Source organism: Aulonocara sp. 'chitande type north' Nkhata Bay, linkage group LG13, assembly GCF_057382095.1.
Source record: "Aulonocara sp. 'chitande type north' Nkhata Bay isolate Kocher_YH1m ecotype deep benthic linkage group LG13, A_spYH_male_GT1.1, whole genome shotgun sequence".
Lineage (NCBI taxonomy): Eukaryota > Metazoa > Chordata > Actinopteri > Cichliformes > Cichlidae > Aulonocara > Aulonocara sp. 'chitande type north' Nkhata Bay.
This window is the reverse complement of record NC_141356.1, coordinates 20,208,871-20,230,407: the sequence shown is the minus strand read 5'-3', so window position 1 is coordinate 20,230,407 and position 21,537 is coordinate 20,208,871. Positions and strand designations below refer to the sequence as shown.

The 21,537-nt window shown below is 42.1% G+C and overlaps 2 protein-coding genes across 10 annotated transcripts in view; one reads left to right on the top strand and one right to left on the bottom strand.

Annotated features, from left to right (window-relative positions):
• akt3a (AKT serine/threonine kinase 3a) overlaps positions 1 to 21,537 on the top strand; it is a 61,395-nt gene that overhangs the window by 34,257 nt on the left and 5,601 nt on the right. For 3 of the 8 annotated variants that reach the window (XM_086259091.1, XM_086259092.1, XM_086259090.1), the window contains 11 exons: positions 178 to 289; positions 3,771 to 3,915; positions 4,618 to 4,749; positions 4,957 to 5,022; positions 5,795 to 5,863; positions 7,823 to 7,945; positions 8,569 to 8,697; positions 14,130 to 14,344; positions 14,959 to 15,046; positions 15,598 to 15,700; positions 16,304 to 20,874. In XM_086259091.1, the coding sequence (XP_086115217.1) occupies positions 178 to 289; positions 3,771 to 3,915; positions 4,618 to 4,749; positions 4,957 to 5,022; positions 5,795 to 5,863; positions 7,823 to 7,945; positions 8,569 to 8,697; positions 14,130 to 14,344; positions 14,959 to 15,046; positions 15,598 to 15,700; positions 16,304 to 16,389 (1,268 nt within the window). In that variant the 3' untranslated portion in view covers positions 16,390 to 20,874. Of the gene's footprint in view, positions 1 to 177; positions 290 to 3,770; positions 3,916 to 4,617; positions 4,750 to 4,956; positions 5,023 to 5,794; positions 5,864 to 7,822; positions 7,946 to 8,568; positions 8,698 to 14,129; positions 14,345 to 14,958; positions 15,047 to 15,597; positions 15,701 to 16,303; positions 20,875 to 21,537 lie in introns of those variants that run through there. The other 5 variants (XR_015124427.1, XR_015124426.1, XR_015124428.1 and 2 more) reach the window with 5 other exon arrangements.
• Positions 19,611 to 21,537, bottom strand: part of sdccag8 (SHH signaling and ciliogenesis regulator sdccag8) — a 51,603-nt gene continuing 49,676 nt past the window's right edge. For both annotated transcript variants that reach the window (XM_086259088.1, XM_086259089.1), the window contains exon 18: positions 19,611 to 21,522. In XM_086259088.1, the coding sequence (XP_086115214.1) occupies positions 21,484 to 21,522 (39 nt within the window). In that variant the 3' untranslated portion in view covers positions 19,611 to 21,483. The remainder of the gene's footprint in view (positions 21,523 to 21,537) is intronic.

Here is a 21,537-nt window from a genome sequence, read left to right as displayed (position 1 = left end):
AATTTATTTCTGGTAGAGTTAGAAGTGCTCTGACCTCATCTGAGTTTGTTTCTGCTTATTTGTTTTTCTGGAGTGCAAAGTGATTGCAGTCATTGTACAGTGAAGAAATCACTTTCCTCTGGGTGCCCATTTTCTTTCTTTTCTTTTCTTTTCTTTTCTTTCTTTCTTTCTTTTTAGAATGTCAGCTGATGAAGACAGAGAGGCCGAAGTCAAACACCTTCATCATACGCTGCCTCCAGTGGACCACGGTCATCGAGAGGACGTTCCATGTGGACTCCCCAGATGAGAGGTCAGTTTTCCTTTAGGCAACAATTCCTAAAGTGTTCAACAATCAGGGTTTGATCAGTGAGTATCTATATCTCTCTGAGAAATGAGTGCAGCATGCTGAATGGACATTTTGTAATCTAGTTAAGACTTATTAGTCAGAATACCAAAAAATGTCTATTCTCTGTTAATTCCACCAGTTTTGAGAAAATCTCCAGCACTGGCTGAAAACCCCAAACCATGACAGAGCCTCCACCATGTTTTATTGATGACTCTCACTGTTGTACATCTGTCTTCTGTACATATTGACAACAACTTGAATCAAAAATGTGAATGCCACAGATTTTCAATCCAGTTCATTTCCCTTCCTAAGAATTTCTTCTTGATAGCTACGCTTGCACTGAGACCATTTTTGATGACACTTCAGTTAACAGTAGATGGATCACATATCATGAATGTCCTGGTGCATCGCTCAGGTTCTGTGTCAGGTCTTTGCTGGAACGCATGACTTTAAGACCCTGTTCATCCACTATAGATATGTTTTTGGGCATGCTACTGCCACTTGTGTTCTCCACTCCTCCAGTTTCCTTATATTTTTAATGATACTGCGCACCATGCTGAGATATTCCAAGTTTTTGGCTAATAGCTTCTTCAATCACCTCATTAGTGCAAAAATATTATTTTTTGCTTACCAAACTGTGTTATGTTTGTCTTTTCCTTAGATTCAACTAAAGAAATGAGAATAAATTATACACTTGTAAAAAAAGTTATTTAAAATTGCTTCCTTGATAAGCTGACTGTTATATGTAGACACGACAGTGGTTCATCTCTTGAGTTAGTTGCCTTTTTATCCTTGTAGGATGCATAGGTTAGTGTTTCAACAAACAAAAAACATTAAACTGAAAATGATCAGGTGGAGATACTGGACTAAAAATGAATGAAAACCAGCCAAAAAACCACTTTGAAAGCCCTTCAGAAACCCAGAGAACTATTGCTCAAGAGCACTTAAAAAGAAATTTAAAATTGCAAGAGAGTTTGGATCATTGCATGCAAAATATAAAGAAATGACAGGCTGATTTTTGCACAGTAATGTATTCTTTGTATTACATTCCATTTGGAATTGATTTACACTCTCTTCCCAGAAGAGACAGTTTGTTGCTTTCAGGGTCAGCTGTTGTTGCGGTGTTTTTCATGCCACAAGTCGGTGCTTGAATTTTTCTTGAGTATCGTGCCTCTTTCTCAATAACCTGTGGCTACCACCAGTCAAATTGACATCCACGACTGCTTGACGAAGCATTTTTTTTTCCATTAAGGGAAGCAAAAATAGCCAAATGAGTACAAATCATGTTGAAGTAAAATAAATGGAAAGTACATGGGTAAACGAATTATCAATGGCAGGGATACAGGATGTATGAAGAGGTCTGTACTGTATTGCTTTTGGTGGTGTGAGAGAGAAAGGAGAGGGTGAGAGAGACAGAGTGGAAAGGAGACCTTTCAAGTTGCGTTGGCATAAATTCTCCAGCTGCTCAGTTCCTTTCTGAGGAGCTGAGGTGTTTATCTCCAGAAAATGAACAGCTTTGCCCAGAAGACCACAGATGCTTCTGTGCATCCTTTGAGTTTGTGTGTGTGTGTGTGTGTGTGTGTGTGTGTGTGTGTGTGTGTGTGTGTGTGTGTGTGTGTGTGTGTGTGTGTGTGTTCTTTTTATTTATTCATTTTTTGGGGGGTCTATGTGTGTGGGCTGCAGCTGTCTGTCTAACTTGGTGTTATATGTTGCTTTTATAGTAGTTTAGTCTCTAGATAATCAAATAAGCATTTGAGAGATAACATTAAACTAATAACTTTATATTGATGGAGGAAGAGGAAGTAGATGACTGTGAGCTCCAGATGTGCCTGTGCTTTGTTGTAGAAGTGTGCGCAAGATTTTTTGCGTTATTGAAGTGGGTTGGAAAAAAGTCTGCGTGTGGGAGTCTGTGCTGTTGTGTGTTACTGTATCTGTTGTACTGTACCCGTGCTGGCAGAGCTCCAGCTACCACAGCACCAACCCAGTGAGGGTGGCACGTGTTGGCGTGGTGCCCGACTGTAGGCAGGCCCATTATCTCTCATTAGCAAAAAAAAAACCCTCATTACACAAAAAAAAATACTCAAAATGAGAGAGCATTTATCTGCTGTCTGACCTTGAGAGAGTTCCCGTTGCTTTTCACGTAGCACACACACATTCGCACAATATGGATGCCACAAATTGAGTGCTCCACTGTTGTTGATAGAGTGTAACTTGAGTTTGCCCTTGTTTTGGAGTGTGTAGGGTATGCTAAGAAGTCTTTGCAGAAGAAAGAGATTCAGATCTTAAAAACACACTGCTCTGTTTAGGTTCAGATGAATATTCCTCCAGATCCCTCAAGGAAACATATGGGCGTCTAACTCAAAACAAAACAAAGCAGACAGAGGTGAATGTTTATGAGTCAAGCAGGTTTCATTATTATGATCTCCTCACAGCTTACTCTGGGTAAGTGTGTTTTCAAAGTGCATTCTCGTAAATCCAGATTTGCTTCTCCCGAGTCCAGGGGATTTCAGAATATTTGAGTATCATTTTTACTTCACCTCAGTTCAAGCTCTCTGGTGTTTTCTGCTAACATGTAACCCCTGCATGTGGCACAGGATTAACACTGTTTGAGTGAAGATCAGTGGCATAAAAAAAACTTCAAAGTACAAGTCATTTTGAACCATTTCATTCTTGAGGAAAACTTTCAAGTTGTGTGAACTTAAACTAATTTACAATTTTTTGGATACTGCTAAAATCACAGAATCTTCTCTTCTCTTCTCTTCTCTTCTCTTCTCTTCTCTTCTCTTCTCTTCTCTTCTCTTCTCTTCTCAGGGCAGAGGGAAGCTAGACCCTCTGTCCTAACCATTATATTCATCATTGTTAAATACAGTTAATGCACCTTAACATCTTGATGCATGGCCATCCATGCTGCTACAGATTATAATCACACACACACACACACGCACACACACACACACCTTCTCTGAACAGATGTTGAACATCACTGCTAATGGAAAGTCAATGGGGAGGAACAATGTTAGCAAAAAACAAAGCATTGTTCCCTCTAATGCACTGGTGTGTATTTGCACACACTCATTCACCCCCTCGCCTCTCGCACATGCACACACAGAGACTGGTAGGCATTAGTTCTGCTCTATGATCATTGCTCATTTGGTTGATTCTCTAGTTGACCGTGTTTCCACTCTGTTGAACAAATAGGTGTTTATGTTAATTGAAAACACTTTGATGCCTTTAAAAACCTGGTTAAATAAGTGCACTCAAATTTCTTTTTAATATTAGGACCAGTATAATGCATTACACCAATTTAATGTTTTTATACATGTGCTAGTTACAGGTGTGTGCTTAAGCATAGTAAACTGGACCTTTTTGGACAGTCAGTATATTAAGAAAGGTCTTAGTAAGGCTGCAAATGCTAACTTTACCTTTTTACATGCTTTGACTCCAGAGATGAGTGGACAGAGGCAATTCAGATGGTGGCTGACAAGCTGCAGAGACAAGAGGAGGAAAGGATCCAGTGCAGCCCCACCTCCAACATCGACAACATGGTGGAGGAGGAGATGGACATCTCCACTACACACCACAAAAGAAAGGTAAAAACTACACTTGCACGTGCATGTATTTTATACCCAAGGTACAAAAAATATTCCAGCCGTTATGCTGTTTTATGTCAGCTCATAATTTTTTTCATGTTATAATACTCCAGCGAGTAAAATCAGTCCTGCTAAATATCTTCTGTGAAGGCACAGGTGATACTTGGGCACATTTCCTACTACATACATAAAAAAAATAAATTTAACAATCTACCACTAGCTGCCTCCTCTGGCTCTGCTGTTTATTACACCCCACTCTGTAAAGGTTTTATGTAATAATGTTATGGTTCAATAAAAATCTGTTTTCAGTGTCTATCGTAGACTAAAGGGCTTGTTTTGACCTGACAGTCGCACTCGGCATGGTCATGAAGATGACTGGGAGTCATCTCACGGGTGCCATTAACATCACTCATGAATTTCATGGCATTTAGCCCAGTAGCAGTCAATAAATGTTGTTTTTGGCTGCTTGAATTTAGATATCATTTACATTGAGGAAGATTGCCACTTTTCTGTTACATGAAAAACGGCTTCACAGAGAATCCTCATTGTATTGCTTAAAGGAGAAAAATATACTTATTTCAAAATATTCACAGCCCTACACTTCCAATGGGATTTTAATGTTTCTAAATGCCAGTAGATACTGCATCAATTATTCAACTGAGGAACTCATGATATTGGCCTTCTCTTTTTTCCCTCTAATAGACAATGAGCGACTTCGACTACCTGAAGCTGCTGGGAAAGGGAACCTTTGGTAAAGTGATTCTTGTCCGGGAAAAGGCCAGCGGGAAATACTACGCCATGAAAATCCTTAAAAAAGAAGTCATTATAGCCAAGGTGAGTCTGGAAAATACATCAAGTATGTATTTTCAGTTGTGTCCATTAATTTGAATATTTTATCTTTTACTGTACTTTTGATTCTGGGTAATGTCAGATGTCAGTATTGGTTGTTTTTATTGTACTGCTGCAGCACTGTTCAGCTGTCCTCTTTCTTAGTGGTTTAAGTGGACTGATAATGGTTTTCATTGCATGTTGTCTGAACAGGATGAAGTGGCTCACACACTCACAGAGAGCAGAGTACTAAAAAACACCAGGCACCCCTTTCTAACTGTAAGTACCTCGTACACACTAAACACAACTGGTTTAAATTTATAGATCTTTACATATGGACCGTGTCCTGACATCTGTACACACACAGCTTATTGATCCTCCACATACCTGAGTCTTCTGAGGCCAGTTATGATTTAGAAGCCACATTGTTGTACTTTAACAGCTGCATCTGTTAGCTTTGATGTACACATTCACACATTAGCTGCTGCACACATATATGCATGTTCACACACAGACACACACACACACACACACACACACTATCGAAAGAGCAATTACACTTCACATCTGAGTTTAGCCCCGTCACACCTGCAGCCACAAAGAGACTTCAACCAACTGTTCTTTTGTTTAGCAGATTTCTCCCTCAAAAGAGAAAGTGAACACACAGACACACAGACACCTACTTGCTTTGAATAAACAAATAGAGGCATAAACAGTTTAAAGCTTAGGCCGATCACGTTGTGCTCCTCCTGCTGTTCTAGCTAGAACGGCAAGACTTCCTGCTGTGTATGAAATCGTTCACTCACCCACTTCACTGTTCACTGTACAGGGAGTGCATACGAAAACAGGCAGATTGTTTGTGTTTTTTAAGCCAAATGAAGAAGGAGCATTCCATATTACCTCTCCTGTACAACCAGTTAGGCCTGAAATGTTATATTACATATATATCCTGAGATTATTTTATTTTAATTAATGCAAGGCTGATGCTTTCAGTGCCTCGGTGAATGATTTCTTTTATATAAATTGTTTGTGTGTGTGGTTTTTGTTTCAGTCTCTAAAATACTCATTCCAGACTAAAGACCGCCTCTGTTTCGTCATGGAGTATGTGAATGGAGGAGAGGTAAGAGACACACACATTTGTGATGGATGTGCTGTGTGTGGTTTCTCATCTTTGTGTTACTACTTTAAAGAGCCGGTTAAACCACATTTCCACCACAATAACTGTCGGCGAGTTACTTTCTCACAGTAACTGTCTTATGGTATGTAAACAGATACATTCCTGGATCTGTTATCTTAATTTTCATTTCAGTTTTTATATATCAGGGTTGTTACAAGTGTTTTAAATCATATTTAATCACTCTCCAGATGCCAGTGTTCAGCCAAACTAAAAGAGACTGGATTTAAATTGTAAATTAGTTGTTTTTGTGATTATTATTATTTCAAAGACAATTTCCTAAACAGTTTTTTGGGTTCATAAATGTCTCACAGATGAATACAGAATATGTTGTAATTGTATGTGCAAAGCTGCAGCAGCAGTGCCGGGAATGATCGGTTGAACGTGCAAACACTGAAGAAGTGGCTAAAGTTTCGCTTTTGGATTGCTTTCTAACACGGTTAATTTTCCAACCAACTGGCCTCTCACTTGCCTTCTCGCCTCTCTTTTCTGTACTCTCCTTCTCCTGCGTGTGTCTATTTATGAACACACCTATGGGGAGGACACAGCCAGAATGACAGTCTGAGATGAAATGAGTTTGGATTCCCCCACTTTTCCATTTCTCAGATTTTTAATCGGGCCGTTTTTGCAATCTTGGTTCATTCCCTTAGTGTAACTGTCACCTGCTCCCCTCCCAGCTAGTTAAGCAGTTCAGCCAGCACCAGGCCTGAGCAGAACTCACACACACACAAACACACACACACTTACCCTGAGAACACAAGCACAGACACACACACAAAAGGCACACATACTTAGACAAACACACGCAGCAAATTTTTACCTCAACGGACAAATTGTGACCACACATGCCTCACACACACACCACACACACACACCGAACCCATTACAAACCTGCCACAGTCACAGCTGCCAGTACACTGATGAAGGCCCACCTGTCGTGTTACCCCCTCTCACCACAGCTTCAACACATACACACACACATGCACACACTTGCACACAAACAGACACCATTTGAGCAAGGTGGTCTGTGAGGATCACTCCAGTGGCCATTATGCAAACCTCCCTGAACAATTAATGGGGAGATATCTGCCCTTTGGCCTCATGGGTAATTTGTACGACTCGACTGTTGCGGCACAGCAGGCTGATGTCAGTTTGGTGCCACATGTGTAGCTGTGTGACAGTGAGAACTTGACAACTGACAGCGAAGGAGAAAGTAAGTGAGGAAGGGAATGTGAGGTGAGCCATTTAAAAGGAAGACGGAAGAGGTCAAACCACAGGAGGGGTTGTACTCTTTAAAGTATGAAAATAAGCCTTGTGCCAAAAACAGAGAACGGTGGATATGAGAATGGAGCAAATGAAGACGGAGGCTCAGGGGGCAAGGCCAGTTAGGCCACTAATGAGTACTGCACCGTAGGCAGTCGGGGGGCTGTTGGCGACAGCGGCAGTCGGCCTGTCTTTAACTAGACTGGTGTATTGATTAAACCCTTGATTTGGCCCCCATCGCCGAACTCCACGCCAGCACCGTGCCAACCTAGCCCAGAGGGTAACGTGGAAGAGGTATGCGTGTCTGTGTATGTGTAGTGAGAAGGGGGTGTGGGGGGGGCCACTAGATGAGGCGCCAGCTGCCGAGCGCCTCCACCCGCCGTCCTCTGAGACCCCCCCCACACACATGCACCCCTCACACACACACACGCGCACACACACCCCACTCACCCTCCCCTCCGCTATCTATCATCTCAATATGGTGCGGGCAGCCAGTTTGTGTTGTGCTAATTTCCTCCAATAAATCAGTAATTATTGCTGTGCCGTCCCTGCTGTCTCTCCCCCTTCTCTCTCCCCCGCCCTCTCTCTGTTCTCTCCCTCTCACCCGCTCTTCCCTTCTCGTCCTTCCTCCTTTTCCCGCAGCTGTTTTTCCATTTGTCCAGAGAACGGGTGTTCTCAGAGGAGCGCACGCGCTTCTACGGCGCAGAGATTGTTTCGGCTCTCGACTACCTGCATTCAGCCAAGATTGTGTACCGGGACCTCAAGGTAAACAGAAACAGGGAGGAAAAGCAGGCTGGGGGCATGGAAGAGAGTGATCAGATATTTTAGGGAAAACTTCTTTTGTTTTTGCCCCCCTCCCACCTCTTGTGTTTCGGTGTCCCTCCCCGTCCAGGAGAAGACAAGTGGCTCAGGATGTGTAGTAATTAAAGAGACGGACAGGGACAAACTCACACAGACATAAAGCAGCAAAGAATTGCAGGAGGCAGGGAGAGAGGGAAGGAGAGAGGTGCTGATGACACAGAGGTAGAGAGGTAGATGGCTCCGTCTGAGTGCCTGCCTGGCAGCCTTGGCCCCAGCCCCACTCGCAGCAGCCAAGAAAACAGAAAGGAGAAAAAGCAGACAGAGAGTGAGAAAAACACTTCAGCCATTAAAATTAAAAGGTTGAGTGGCTCCACTACATGCCTGAAGTTTATTTCCCTTTTCAACTTGGTGTTTGTGTGTCTGAGTGTGTGTACTGCCACACTGTGGAGTAATACAATACAGCTTACTCGTCCCTCACTGCTTTCCTCTTCAAAGTGATAACAAGTTTGACTCCACAGTGCACAAAAAGTGTTCAGCCAGTTAATAAAGTGTCACATAATGACAAAGAGATTTTGATTTCCTTCCAGTTGGAAAACTTAATGCTGGATAAAGATGGCCATATCAAAATCACAGATTTTGGGCTCTGCAAGGAGGGCATCACTGATGCTGCTACCATGAAGACCTTCTGTGGTACACCAGAGTACCTTGCACCTGAGGTAATGTTTTTTTTTTTAAAATGTGTGTATATACATTTATGTTTTTGTCATCAGAGGGTGAATGTGAGGTGCCTGCACTGCACTGCAATGCGGTAAATAAGCACACATCCTTGGTATTTTCACCTGGATGTATGCACATCTGTAATCTTGTACAGGAAAGGAGAAGCTTTTTTTCTTTGATCTTCACTAATTGATCACTCACGTGTGTACCCCACGTGTGAAATTTGAAGTGTAACATGATGTGTGGTGTCAGAGAATTTGATGCATTTGTTGCTTAACGTTTTCATTAAAATTCTGTTTTTATTTATAGATAAGAAGAAGAAGAGATGAGAAACAGTTAAAGAAATTGCTAATATGTCACAGGGCACATTCCTGAGAGTTGTACTGTATAGTAGTTCTGGGCACCATGTAAAAACCATACACTGTCAGGACAATGTACGTGTAAGATATTTTTAGAGGTGCAGGATATAGAGCTCAGCCTGTTTCCACATGCGACATTGATTCAGTCATGAACATGTTAGGTGTTCAAAGGCCAAAAAGCAAAGGATTCAAACCACCAGATCCACGAAGGAGCGTCCACTTTTTAAACTGATTTATATAATTGATCAACAAGAGAAATCTCAGTGACTGTATGTTATGTTCCGTAAACTGAGCAGATTGACTTAGGCCTCGTAGTACATAAAAGCATCTGTGGCATCCACAGGCGGCCTATCCATTAGGCAGCTTTTCTGCAGTGCTCAGGGTTCCACCAGGAAGGCCCCTGTGAACTGTGAGACTCATGTTGCCCACTGCACAGTTTCTGTTTATCTAACAACAGCCCTGGCTGATTAATTTAACTACCGGAATTATTACTGAGCTTTGATAAATGGGTGCCTGCAGGGTAGGTTCATGAAGAACCTGTAGGAGCCACACATACAGTATCCTTTACTGCATTACAAAAATCCATTGTTAATAGCAAAATGTATTTCTAAGTATTGAAACACACTGAAAGAGAGGTCATTCTGTGTTTCGTTATCATGAATTATCTTATTGTTTCATTTATGTGTCTGGTTGAGGCGGAGCTAATGCGCTCAGTACACTTGAATCACAAAGTGATGATCCAGAGACTCTCTCCCGACCCGTTACCCATAACACTCATGAGGGTGTTAGGAGTCTTCTTATAGTGGAATTTATGTATGTACAGTTTAATTTGCAAATTTCACAGGCAAACAATTTCCATAATATCAGGGTGAACAGTAAATATGCAGTTTTTGCGTGCGAAGCAGGGTGTTGGTTGAATTGGAAAAGGGCAAAGCACGGTTCCTCTCACACACACACACAAAAACACACACAAACACACAGCGCTACGATCTTGTAATCATTTTTTTCAACCATCCGCTGTCCAGTCATCAGCTCTGCCTCACTCGAAGGCCAGCAGATCAACTGCAGAGAGTGTTGCACGACTGTGGGTGGTGGAAGCAGAGCGATGGTGATGTGGAGATGAAGGCAGGAGGGGAGAGGCATAGTATATATCCCACTCAAAAAAGTATGGAGGACAATTTGGCGCAGCATTTTGTGCTTTTTTTTTTTTTTTTAGTCCCTTCCTTTGCGTGCCAAAAGCTGATTGGAGGCTGTTGGTTATTTTTCACAGGATGTGCGTCTGTGTGTATTTATATGTGTGTGTGCGCGCGTGTGCGCTGTGTGTGTGTGTGTGTGTGTGATTGCAGTAGAAAGTGCAGGCTAAAGCGAGGCAGATGGCGGCAGATGGGCGAGGTTGGAGGAAGGTGCTCGGAAAAAACCTGGAAATCTACACCACCGCCGCCGCCACTCGCCCGCCCGCAAGCTCTGCTCGCCCGCCCGCGTGTAAAAATAACACAGTTTGCTCGGAGCCAAGTTACAGAGATGCAAAGTAGCCGGGATAAAAAAGAAAAAGGGGGGATGGGGGTTGAAGACAGAGGAAGATGAGAAGGGAGAGAAAATATTTCAGGGTTACAGGAGTGAAATTCAGACAGTTCCTGTGTTTGCCGTCAGTGAAAAGGGCAGATGAGAAGTGAATAAAGAGGGTTTCTGTCTGCTGCGTGCCTGAAGAACACACAAACAGATACTGCAGCAACGCAACGCTGAATAATTCTTCATCCAAACTCGTAAAGAATTAGATTGAAGTGTTATCATTTGTTTCAAGGGAAGTCAACAATTATAAAAAAGATTAATGTAAGATTAATAAAGAATAAGCAGTGTAAGATCCTCGCAAAGGGATGGAACGGGATCAGAGAAAACACATGGAGAGTGTTTTTTTTCCTTTTCTTTTTTGTGCGTTTGACACATTTCTTTGTGGCAAATTTGAAAGTGTTAAAGGGAATGGATTTGGGCCTTTTCCATTTATTTTTATGTGTTTGTTTTTATTTTGTTTGTATGTTGTATATGTTGGGTATTATTGCGACTCCTTTTCTATTGTAAATGTTTCACAAACATAGCGGCACAGTCAGCGTATTTCAAAATGTTAGCACAGTGACAGCACAAATTCATTTTCAAGTGATGACACTTTGGAGATGGAAGGCCTCTGTCTGATACCCACAATATGGGATAGTATGTTCACAGTATATGAACTGTGTATGTGGATGTGTGTTTGTGTTTCCTGCTGGGTATCTGGGCTGGTACAGCCTCAGGCTGTGTGTGCCCATCCCGTCCCATCTAGCCCTGTCCAGGCTGCCAAAGCCCTCATCCTGCGATCGGCAGCTAGCTGCCACATGGCTGCCACTATAGGGACCAGGACAGGACAGGACCTTCTCCATCACTGCTGCTTTAAATCACTCTCCTCTCCTCCTTCTCTTCTTCGCATCCTCTCCTCCTCTTCCTCACCTCCTTCTTTCCTCCTCTCCTCTCCTTCTTCTTTCCTCTCCTCTCCTCTCCTCTCGATTTGTCCCATTTGTTTCTTCCTGTCTTGTCCTATTTATTTGCCCTGCCTCTTTTTAAATTATACACATAACCACACATGCCATAAACACACACACACACACACGCATACACACTCCAGTGCCTCCATGCCTCGGGCTGTGGGGCATCATTCTGGCTCTGTGTGGATTAATCTGCTCCCTGCCTGCAACCGAGCTGCCACCACTTTCTTTAGTCCCAGGACACACGGACACACCATTACACACACTGTTACAGACACTGACAACCACATACGTATACATGCCTAACTGGACACGCTGATTAGTTTGCATTTCTGTACCTTTTGTGTGTGTGTGTGTGTGTGTGTGTGTGTGTGTGTGTGTGTGTGTGTGTGTGTGTGTGTGTGTGTCCTCGAGCTGCAGGAACTGAAACAACACCAAACATCTCACACTCAAAACTTTATGAATTTGATGAGGATGGATAAATATTCCATCTGCTGTGCGTGTGTGTGTCTTGCAGTCTCCCAGCAGTCTAAGCCAGTGTTATCCCTCCAGCCGTACCAGTCAGTAATATATCTGGAGCTGGCGGTGTGTTTCATTCCCCCAGCTCTTCTCTGCAGCTGCCAACTGGGTGACCAGCTTAATTCTCACCCAAACACACATTCACACATAAAATAGCACTCATAAGTCTCTTATTCACTTCCACGTACTGTACATGTTGACTTGCACACATTGAAGCAGTCCGCCTGCATCATTAGCAGTTTAGTGTCAAGTGCATGAGCTCAGTCAGTTAATGACCAGCTTTCCGTGGTATTGAACTGCTGTAGAAACTCACAGGCAGCTGTTTGGTGTGTTCTTCGTATTCTTCCTTTTTTTTTTTTCTTCCCTGCGTGGTGCACTGTGACATTTGAATTCAGCCGTCTTATCTAATTGTAGAGCTGGAAAGAAACTGCCAAGTAAAAATGTATTCAAAATAAGCATATTGCATATTTTCTGCCTGCCTTCACGGCATTTTAGGCTGTGGTTACTTTAAATGACAGCAACTCTGTTTAGGATTTAAAATGCAGAAATATGCTAAATAAAACTAGATTTTGCTTCCTCGAGTTTCCTCATACAGTTGATTATATCACATCCGTAACATTGAACTGATACATTTAGAGTGGTATGGTTTGATTTTAGACACTGTTTTCACCTTTTGACACTGCTAATAAGGCCTATGTGAACATCAAAGCACAATTTGCAATTAGTATGCATCAACGTTTTTTTGTTGTTGTTTTTTAAAGTTTATTAAAAGTTTTGATATGTGACCCTGTTTTCTGTTTAATATGAGCCAGTTATGTATTTATGACACCTGTCCTCCCAGCATCTGCCACACAATGTCTGGTGTTAGTTCAGAGTGGAGTATATGTTTTTAAATATTATGATATTATTAAATTCACTGTGTAATTGTTTCATGTCATTTTAAATAGTGGCAGTACAAACAGGCCTTTTGTGAACGTTTTAGTCTCTGTTAGCGTGTGCTCATGTCCACCCTGACTGGTCCATTATTAACAGTGAGTGAGATGTTGTTATTATTGGCGAGATGTACAACATATGCTGTTCTGGCTGCTCTCCAGCCCTGTCTGTTTGTCAGTCACACGCACATACACACACACACACGTGCAACACATGCACACACTTGTGCTCATCATGTTAATAAGCTTATTATGTTAATGAGGGCCTCAACAGCACCTGAAATACCTCTCTTCTTGTTTCTGCCTCCTTCTCTTCTCCTTCTCCCTTCCAGAGGTTTGCAGAGCGGAACATGAGGGGATGAAAGAGAGGAAAGCGAGTGAGGGAAGGCATGATTAGAGGATGGAGAAGGCAGGATAAGACAGGATGGAGAGGATAGTGCAAGGAAGGCAGGAAGGGATGAAGAGTAGGAAGGCGGCCCAAACGCGAGATTTAGATATAAAAGTGACTTACTAAACAGTACAATTTTCCTTAAAACACACACAAATAGACATGAAACACAGCAGTTTACCATGCAGTACTTGTGCCACCCAGCTTGGAGGTTGGTGTGGCCCTGACTTGGACTGGAGGCTGTTCCTGCCTTTTCCATCCAGGGACATTCTTGTCTGTCACTGCCAGGAGAGCTTAGTGTGCCAGGGAGAGCTGGCAGCAACCAGGGGGGGCATCTGGTAGGCCACGCCAACACGCTGACTTTCCTACTGTAACAGGAGCCTCTGAAGACCTGCCATCCCATAATATTTGCCTCTGTACGTGGCTGTGTATTGAGAGAGGTGGGGGCTGTCGTCTACACCTTAGTCCTTGATAACTGTGCAGCAACTTCTGTTCATCTCAGACAACTTTTTGGTTTTATTCATCCCTGGAGCCTAATGGCATATTGACTGTCCTTTGGTGCCGTTCCTCGCTCATCTGTTTATTCAATGGATACCTTAAGCAGTCAATATTGTCCAATAAAATAAATGCAGACGTTCACTAGAAAAAGCAGATGCCCAATAAAACTAATGGTCCCATTTTAAAAGACAGAAATTTCGTATCTTTGTGTTTGCTCCTCAGGTCCTGGAGGACAATGACTACGGTCGAGCGGTGGACTGGTGGGGTCTGGGTGTTGTGACGTACGAGATGATGTGCGGTCGCCTGCCTTTCTACAACCAAGACCACGAGAAGCTGTTTGAGCTCATCCTCATGGAGGACATCAAGTTCCCCCGCACTCTGTCAGCTGACGCAAAGTCCCTGCTGTCTGGCCTGCTCTTCAAAGATCCGAACAAACGGTGTGTGTCGAAGCTTTTTTTTTTTTTTTTTTACTTTCACATGAAATCAAATTTATTCAGTAATGTGAAGCAGGACCTCTATTAGAAATACTATTTTGATGTCAAATAAATCTCTTTATTCGTATCACCATGTCAGCGAAATTTAAATTTTTACTTTGTATCGCCAATATGGCCCGGTACTGACTTAATACAAGATATTAACAGATCTGGTGAATTGACAACCACCGGCAAAAGTGGGAAAAGTTGGGAAGATGATTCATATTTGTGCCCTTTGTGTAAAGTTATTTTTCAGTTACTACCTTCAGACACACAGAGGAGACTAACTTTAGTTATTTTGCTATATAAACAAAAAACACCCACTACTTTTAGTGTACAGCCACTAATCATACAAATATAGAGATGTGCTGATTCTTACTGCTGTTTTAATGGGCAAAGCCTTTCATTCTGTAGATCACTGATTAGCCACCATTTGTCGATATAGCAGCAGTAAGACACGCCATATAGAAAATTGTAGAAATCTTTCTTACATTCTGTTCACGCTGTGCTGTTCATTTCTTACTGCGTTTGTCACTTCTGCTTCTAACAATCCTGTCTTCACCTGTCCTCTGCCCTAGGCTCGGAGGAGGGCCAGATGATGCTAAAGAAATAATGAGACACAGTTTTTTCTCTGGTATTGACTGGCAGGATGTCTACGATAAAAAGGTATAGTTTGCATGTCTAATTAAACATAATAGGACTGTAGAAAATAATGTATTCAACTTATTAAGACAGGCAGCTGTAAAGAGCACAGTGTTACAGAGATGTGTGACTTTGTATCCTGTGCATGTGTTTCTCATATAACACCATCAAGTGAGAGTCAGGTGGCATCACTTAAGCAGCTAAACAGGTGTCAAGCCTCCTCATTTGACTTTTTTTTAAAAAGTTGTTTTGTTCTGTTGCAGAGTTTAGTAGAGTCCAGTGATTCAAAAGCATAAAAGACCTCCTTGAAATTATTCAGTTGGTTTAACTACTATTTATAGGGTTTTATGGTAATGATGTAAAGACAAGACACTCTGGATCTGAGGCTCGGATGTTAACTATGAATAATAACTGTGGTGAAAGGAGGATTTTGGTGGATTTATTTCTTCTTCTTCCTGGCCTTTTTTTCCTGACTTTTAGTTACAGGAATTTTTATGTCTGTCAGTCTGGAACAACAACAACGCCCACTGCTGTTATTTACAATCTGATGTGATCTCTTCGCATCTCTGTCCCAGCTCGTTCCTCCGTTCAAGCCTCAGGTGACGTCGGAGACAGACACCAGATACTTTGATGAGGAGTTCACAGCTCAGACCATCACAATCACCCCACCAGAGAAATGTGAGTGTCTCGTGCCTCTTTCTTTTCCACACGCGCATATGAACAAATAAGTCAAGAACATAATTTGACTAAATCACAAATTTTGTTTTTTTACAAAGCTGCAGATATTGTCCTTGGACATAATGGTGAAATAAACAAACATGCATTCTCTGTTGTCGGGTGTTTAATACGTGTCAGGATTTCTGTAAAATGTTAGTGGTGAAATGACAGCGTTTACTCAAACAGATGACTGTTTCACACTGTGGAACAAACACCTTTGTCTGTTTATTCGAGTGTCTCTGTGTTAGTCCTCCGGCCACATGCAGCTCTTCTGGGCTTCTGGGATACAGATCGTGCTTTTAAAATCATTTAACGCTGTATTATACATGAACTGATGTGAGGTTCCACTTGTTTGTAGGTCACATGTTAGTAGAATGAAACTGGCACATCAGAAACTTACTTTTTAATTGTTTAACTCGACAGTAACAGAGAAGATGATCAGATGAGAGAGAGAAGTTGTATATTTCCTGATTGATGTCATGTATTAATACAAATGAACTGTGTTATATAGTAAATGCTTTAAAAATGACCTCTGAATCTATACTTTTCATATTTTTTTCTTAGTCGATGAGGATGGGATGGACTGTCTGGACAACGAGAGACGACCACACTTCCCGCAGTTCTCGTACTCTGCCAGCGGTCGGGAATGAACTGTCCATCACAGTGACATCATCACAGCTGGTCTCTGAGGCCATCACTGTGGGCGCAAAGAGACCCACAGCTTTGGACCAACCCAGAACAACCATGACTTGAAGGATTTTTGCCCTTTTCCTCTTCCTCGTTATCTGTTCTTCACCTCTCCAGTGTGCTTCTTTTCTCTCTCTCTTTTTTTTTTTTTAATTCTCTCCAATCCCTCCTTAGAAAAAACCTTCAGGCGAAATTACGGTCTAATCCTGCACTGCAACCCCAGGTGATCCGAACTGTGATGTGATCAGTTGTTATGTAATGACCCTTTAATGATGGGTGCACCTCCGGTGGCCTGCTGTGCTTTGACGTGTGTCGGGCCTGCCAAACTCTAAAAATGAACATCTCTGATGCACTTAGACAACAGCTGATGCATTTCTAAGGAGACGTTTTTGTGGCTTCTTTATCCGTGGGACGGAAACACTCAAATCATTCAAAACCCAAACTGCCATTACCAGTTGTATCTCAGGCTTTTGCAGACAGGTCAGATTTGAAATCCTCAGTTACATAATTCTGGGATTTATTGAGGCTGCCTGGCATCGAGGAAGCAGTTGTCACCAGTGAGCAGAATCCTACACACCTCATGTTGTCGAGCAGGATTTGACTCAGGTTTTGCTCAGTGCAAGTCATTATCATCGTTGCTGCTATTTCAACTACTACAACAACTATTACAGGTACCGCTGTTCCTACTGCTCTTATACTATTACTGCTACTACTAAAACCCGGTGCTACAATACTGGCTAAATGCTGCTGATCATTATACAAGCGCCAGCAAAACATGAACCACACTTATGCTTATACAGCTGCAGAACAGCTGCTGCTCCTGATGCACAGCTCTTACACATCAGCTCTGTAGATCAAACGCGTGTCGTGTGTGTCTGTGTGCGTGTTTAAGGTCCAGTTATGGGTTTGTGTTTTAAGATCGCATCTCAAAGCACAGCAGTTCAGAAGGATGTGACTCTCAACCCATGAGCTTTACTACATAACCTACAGTGCAGTGCAAGATGGTCGATGCATATATTACTGCAGAGGTGAAAACAGCTGGTTTGAATGTTTCCCCCCAATTTTTTTTTCTTTTTTAGTTTTCAGTCCCGCTGAGTTTAAATCTCTGAAAGGGAACACAAAAGCAAAACGGTACTTTTGTTTCGACGATGGAAAGCTTTACTGTGACGCATCGTTATAGCGGCTGTTGGATCCATGTGGCTGTACCTCTGTGTCTATGTGCAGGAAAGGGAACCTGAAGAAAGGAGCAGATTCAGCACAGAGCAAAAAAAAAAAAAAAAAAAAAAAGTCTGAGATGGCAGGGTGAGTGCAGCGATGAGAAAAAAAATCAGGAAAGATGTGAAATATTTATAATGTGATAAGGAGCCGTGAGGTAACAGGTATAAAAAGTATATATGTTTCGTGAGGAGGTACACGTCAACTGTTATGGGTTTACAAGAATCACAGCAATGGTTATAATATATATATGTTTTATTTATTGTTCTACTCATCAGTTTTATATTTAACTTTTTCTATTGTTATTACATTATTCTAGAAAGAAATATATTGTTATTTCTTAGGGCTGAGAGGGAAAAAAAAGCACCTCAAGAAACAAAAATGGCTGAAGAATGTAGGAGGGAAAGCAGATAGCCTTCCTGCTCCATTTGTTTTTTTGTTTTAATGTTTTCGTGTTGTTTTGTGACCAAAATGTGACAGCCCAGAGGTGACAGGACATATTAAAGACAGACGACGAAAGTTTGGGAGAAACATCTAGGAATCTGCATAATTATCTCAATGAGATGTCAGATATGAAGACTAGTAGATGTTGCTCATATTTATTCTTATTACAGGTGTGTGTCGGTGATGGTTAAGGCACAGTCGGGTGAGAAAGACAAAGTGGAAGTTGAGCAGAAGGATAACAAGTGCAGCACAAAAGGCTGAATGCAAGGCTTTAGCTGTAAGTGTTTTGAGGAGAGGTGAGTTAGCACTCGGTTAAGAAATGTATGTTTGAAGGCGAGTCGTCGTGTTCCTGTCGGTTCTTTGGATGTTTAGAAGATCAAGTTTATTTAAAGATCAGGTCCTTACCACTAAACCATCCCCGCACTCTTCTGTCTATAACGCGCGCCGTCATTTCTCCCTTGTGGACTTTTCTTTGTTTCCAGTCGTCACGTTGTCGTATGTCTTCCAGTCTGACCAACAAGATTTGAAAGTCCCCTCAAAGTCACTGTCTTCAAATGGCCAGTAAGCCTTACGGTTTAGCTCAGAACAAGTCAAAGACGTTGACACCCAGCATTTCTGAGACAAAAATATATATATCGCCAGATGTGAGGTAATATATTTTTAAAATTTTAAAATAGCGACATGTTCATCTTGTGGGGGAGATGTCACCTTCAGTGTCAGGATGACGGATTAAAAGAGTACCAGGGGATGTGCTCTTATTAGCCGTGGAAAACTGTATTCCACTTTATATATTTGAATGTTTTTTATCTTTATTGATGGATAACTTGAATTTATTTTCTATTTAATTTATTTAATGTTGTTTTGGCGTTTAGCAGTAAGGGGATGTAGCTGTGTTTCAACACTTTGTGCTAGAAATAAATGTCTCCTTTTTTTTTTTTTTCCATTTTCAGATATACAACAAATTACCTGTTTTTCCGCTGCTCTGAAGTCCATATGCTTTACTGTTGCACATCCATTAAACCGCTACTAGGCGCTTTATGGCAGAAAGTATAAAAGGATGGCGCTGGCCTGCAAGCTGTAGTCCTCCTCTGTCCGCTTCACCAGTCCTGAGTCAAAGTGGCACTCAGAACTCTTATGAAAAATACTGCTCTGTGATCGATTGAGCCTGTCTGGCACGGCTGAAGCGAAATGAGTACAAATCCCACCCAGCTGGCACCCTCGACAGGCTCAAGCAAACGCTCCCCAAGTATTTGGAAGGATTTCAGCTTTGATTTGACCCAGGTCTGCGAGCGACTGAGGAGTTCTAGCTGCATGTGCACGCTTAACGCCAAAAATCATTAGAAACCAGAGTTCATAAAATATCGCTTTGTAGCTTCGGCCGTAGCACTTTCAACACCCATCACTTTTTATATGACTCAGAGGAGTCTGGTTCAGCTTTGCTTTAAAGGAAGACTTTTAGCTTGTTTTTTATGTTTGTAAGGAAATGAGGATTTTTCAAAACACATCTCCCCCTCCATCTACAACCACTAGCTTTGATGTTGCTCTGATGTTGAGAGTTGGCGAGACTGTGTCGCATGCTGAGACGAGTTAGAGCGGCCTGTGAACTGGGCTCAGTTGGAATTTTTAGTAAATTGGTCAGTGTTTGTTTAAAAAAACAAATCCACTGATCAGCCGTGGCACTGATGTCCCAGATTCCTGCTCTGATTCGCAAAGTTTTTTTCAACAGTAAGCCGCCAACTCTCCCACACTCCATCCTCGATGGATACAGGTCCATGTAGTGACAGCAATGATATCAGAGTCTGACTGTGGGGTCAGAGATCCTAAAAAAAGAAGGAAGGGTTTCCTCTGACTTTTAATAGGGGGGAAGGTAACGCTTTGTAACACACTTACTCAGTGTGGAACAGCAAATCAGTCGTGGACACGTGGCTCAGTTCTTAAACTGAATGCAGAAATTCATCGTTCCTCACAGCTTTACTGGTGGCCTCAGCAGTTTGAGATTTGATGCTGCGCTGATGGTGTTCCCTCTTAAAGCTGCTGCTGTTTGTACACCTATCACACAACACACAAGACCCCACTCGTGTTTCAGACATATGTAAAATTCTTTCAAGAACTGACCTCTTCCATTGTTAATGAACCCATCAGCTCTAAATGGCAAACCGCTCTCCGCCAGGTGATCAGTAAACGGCTCGAGTGTTTGGAAGGTGAAAGTGTTCGACCTCGTGTCTGCGGCAGATTCCCCCTCCCCTCTCCTCTCTCTGGTACTAGACCGCTATCATCACATTTAACATAAACAAGCATGAGATGCATTTATTTATAAACGGCAAACAAAAAAAAACAAAACAGCAAACATGTACAAATATTACACAGTATAACTGGGTTTTGATGCCATGTCCATCCACTGTAGCTTTACAGTTGCATGAGACATTTGCGGACAGCTTCCAGCTGTTCGGCAGAGTGGGCCGCGTTTTCCCAAGTCGCTGCGCGGCCGAGGTCGTCGCCGCTCTTGTCGAAGGCACAGAGATGGCGTAGACTCTGACACGGCATCGGGGAAACTCTGGAGAGCTTCACAGAAAAGCGGATCAAACTGCCTTTTTCTGTGCTCCGTGCAGATGCAGAGCTGCTGGCCAGTGAGCCCGCCACGATGTGAAAACAACAAATTACCATCAACATGAAGCTGGTTTTTTTACTCTGTACATCCTTAGTATTTTTACACATAAAATGTATATGATAGGGATGCACATTATTTTCCTTCTTACAGACAGCTTCAATAAAGCACTATGTCAATCTGCTGCCATCGTGTCGACTTTTTGTTCGCTTTGTGGAGTTTCAGCTCAGTCTAAACAGAGCAAAAAAACAATGTTCACTAAAAACTCACAAAATGAGTGTTGGGGGTGCACTTTGCACACATCATAACAAGCTTTAATACAAATCAAGTCTATGTCCAGTATGGCAGAGGTTTACAGAGGCACTTTATGCTCAAAGTTTCCCAGCAAATAAAATCCTGTAATGGAAGTAAAGTTTGGATTAGGATCTTTACAGTTTTTAATCCAGGACACTTCCTATTGGACATTGAGTTGTGCATCATGTTAGCATTTCTATATAAAGAAGTTGTACTTCAGAAAGCTCATTAGTGGACTGAGCTTTTATTTATTAAAATGGATGGGAGGGAAAAAAAAAAAAACATACTTTGAATACTCACTTGACCTATCAATCATAATTACACTCAGTCATGAGACAAAAAAATGCCACAAAAAACCCAGTTACATGAACACAATCCACATTAATACCGAATAGAGGACATAAATATCCTCTAAGTCAACAACAGTTTGTTTTCCTGTTGACAAACGAACAGAACATCGTGATCCACGGAGCGATGAAGGGAAACCGGCGAGACAGACTCATGTGGACAGAGTCTCAGTTCGTCTCGTGTTCGGCAGCTTGAAAGACAAACA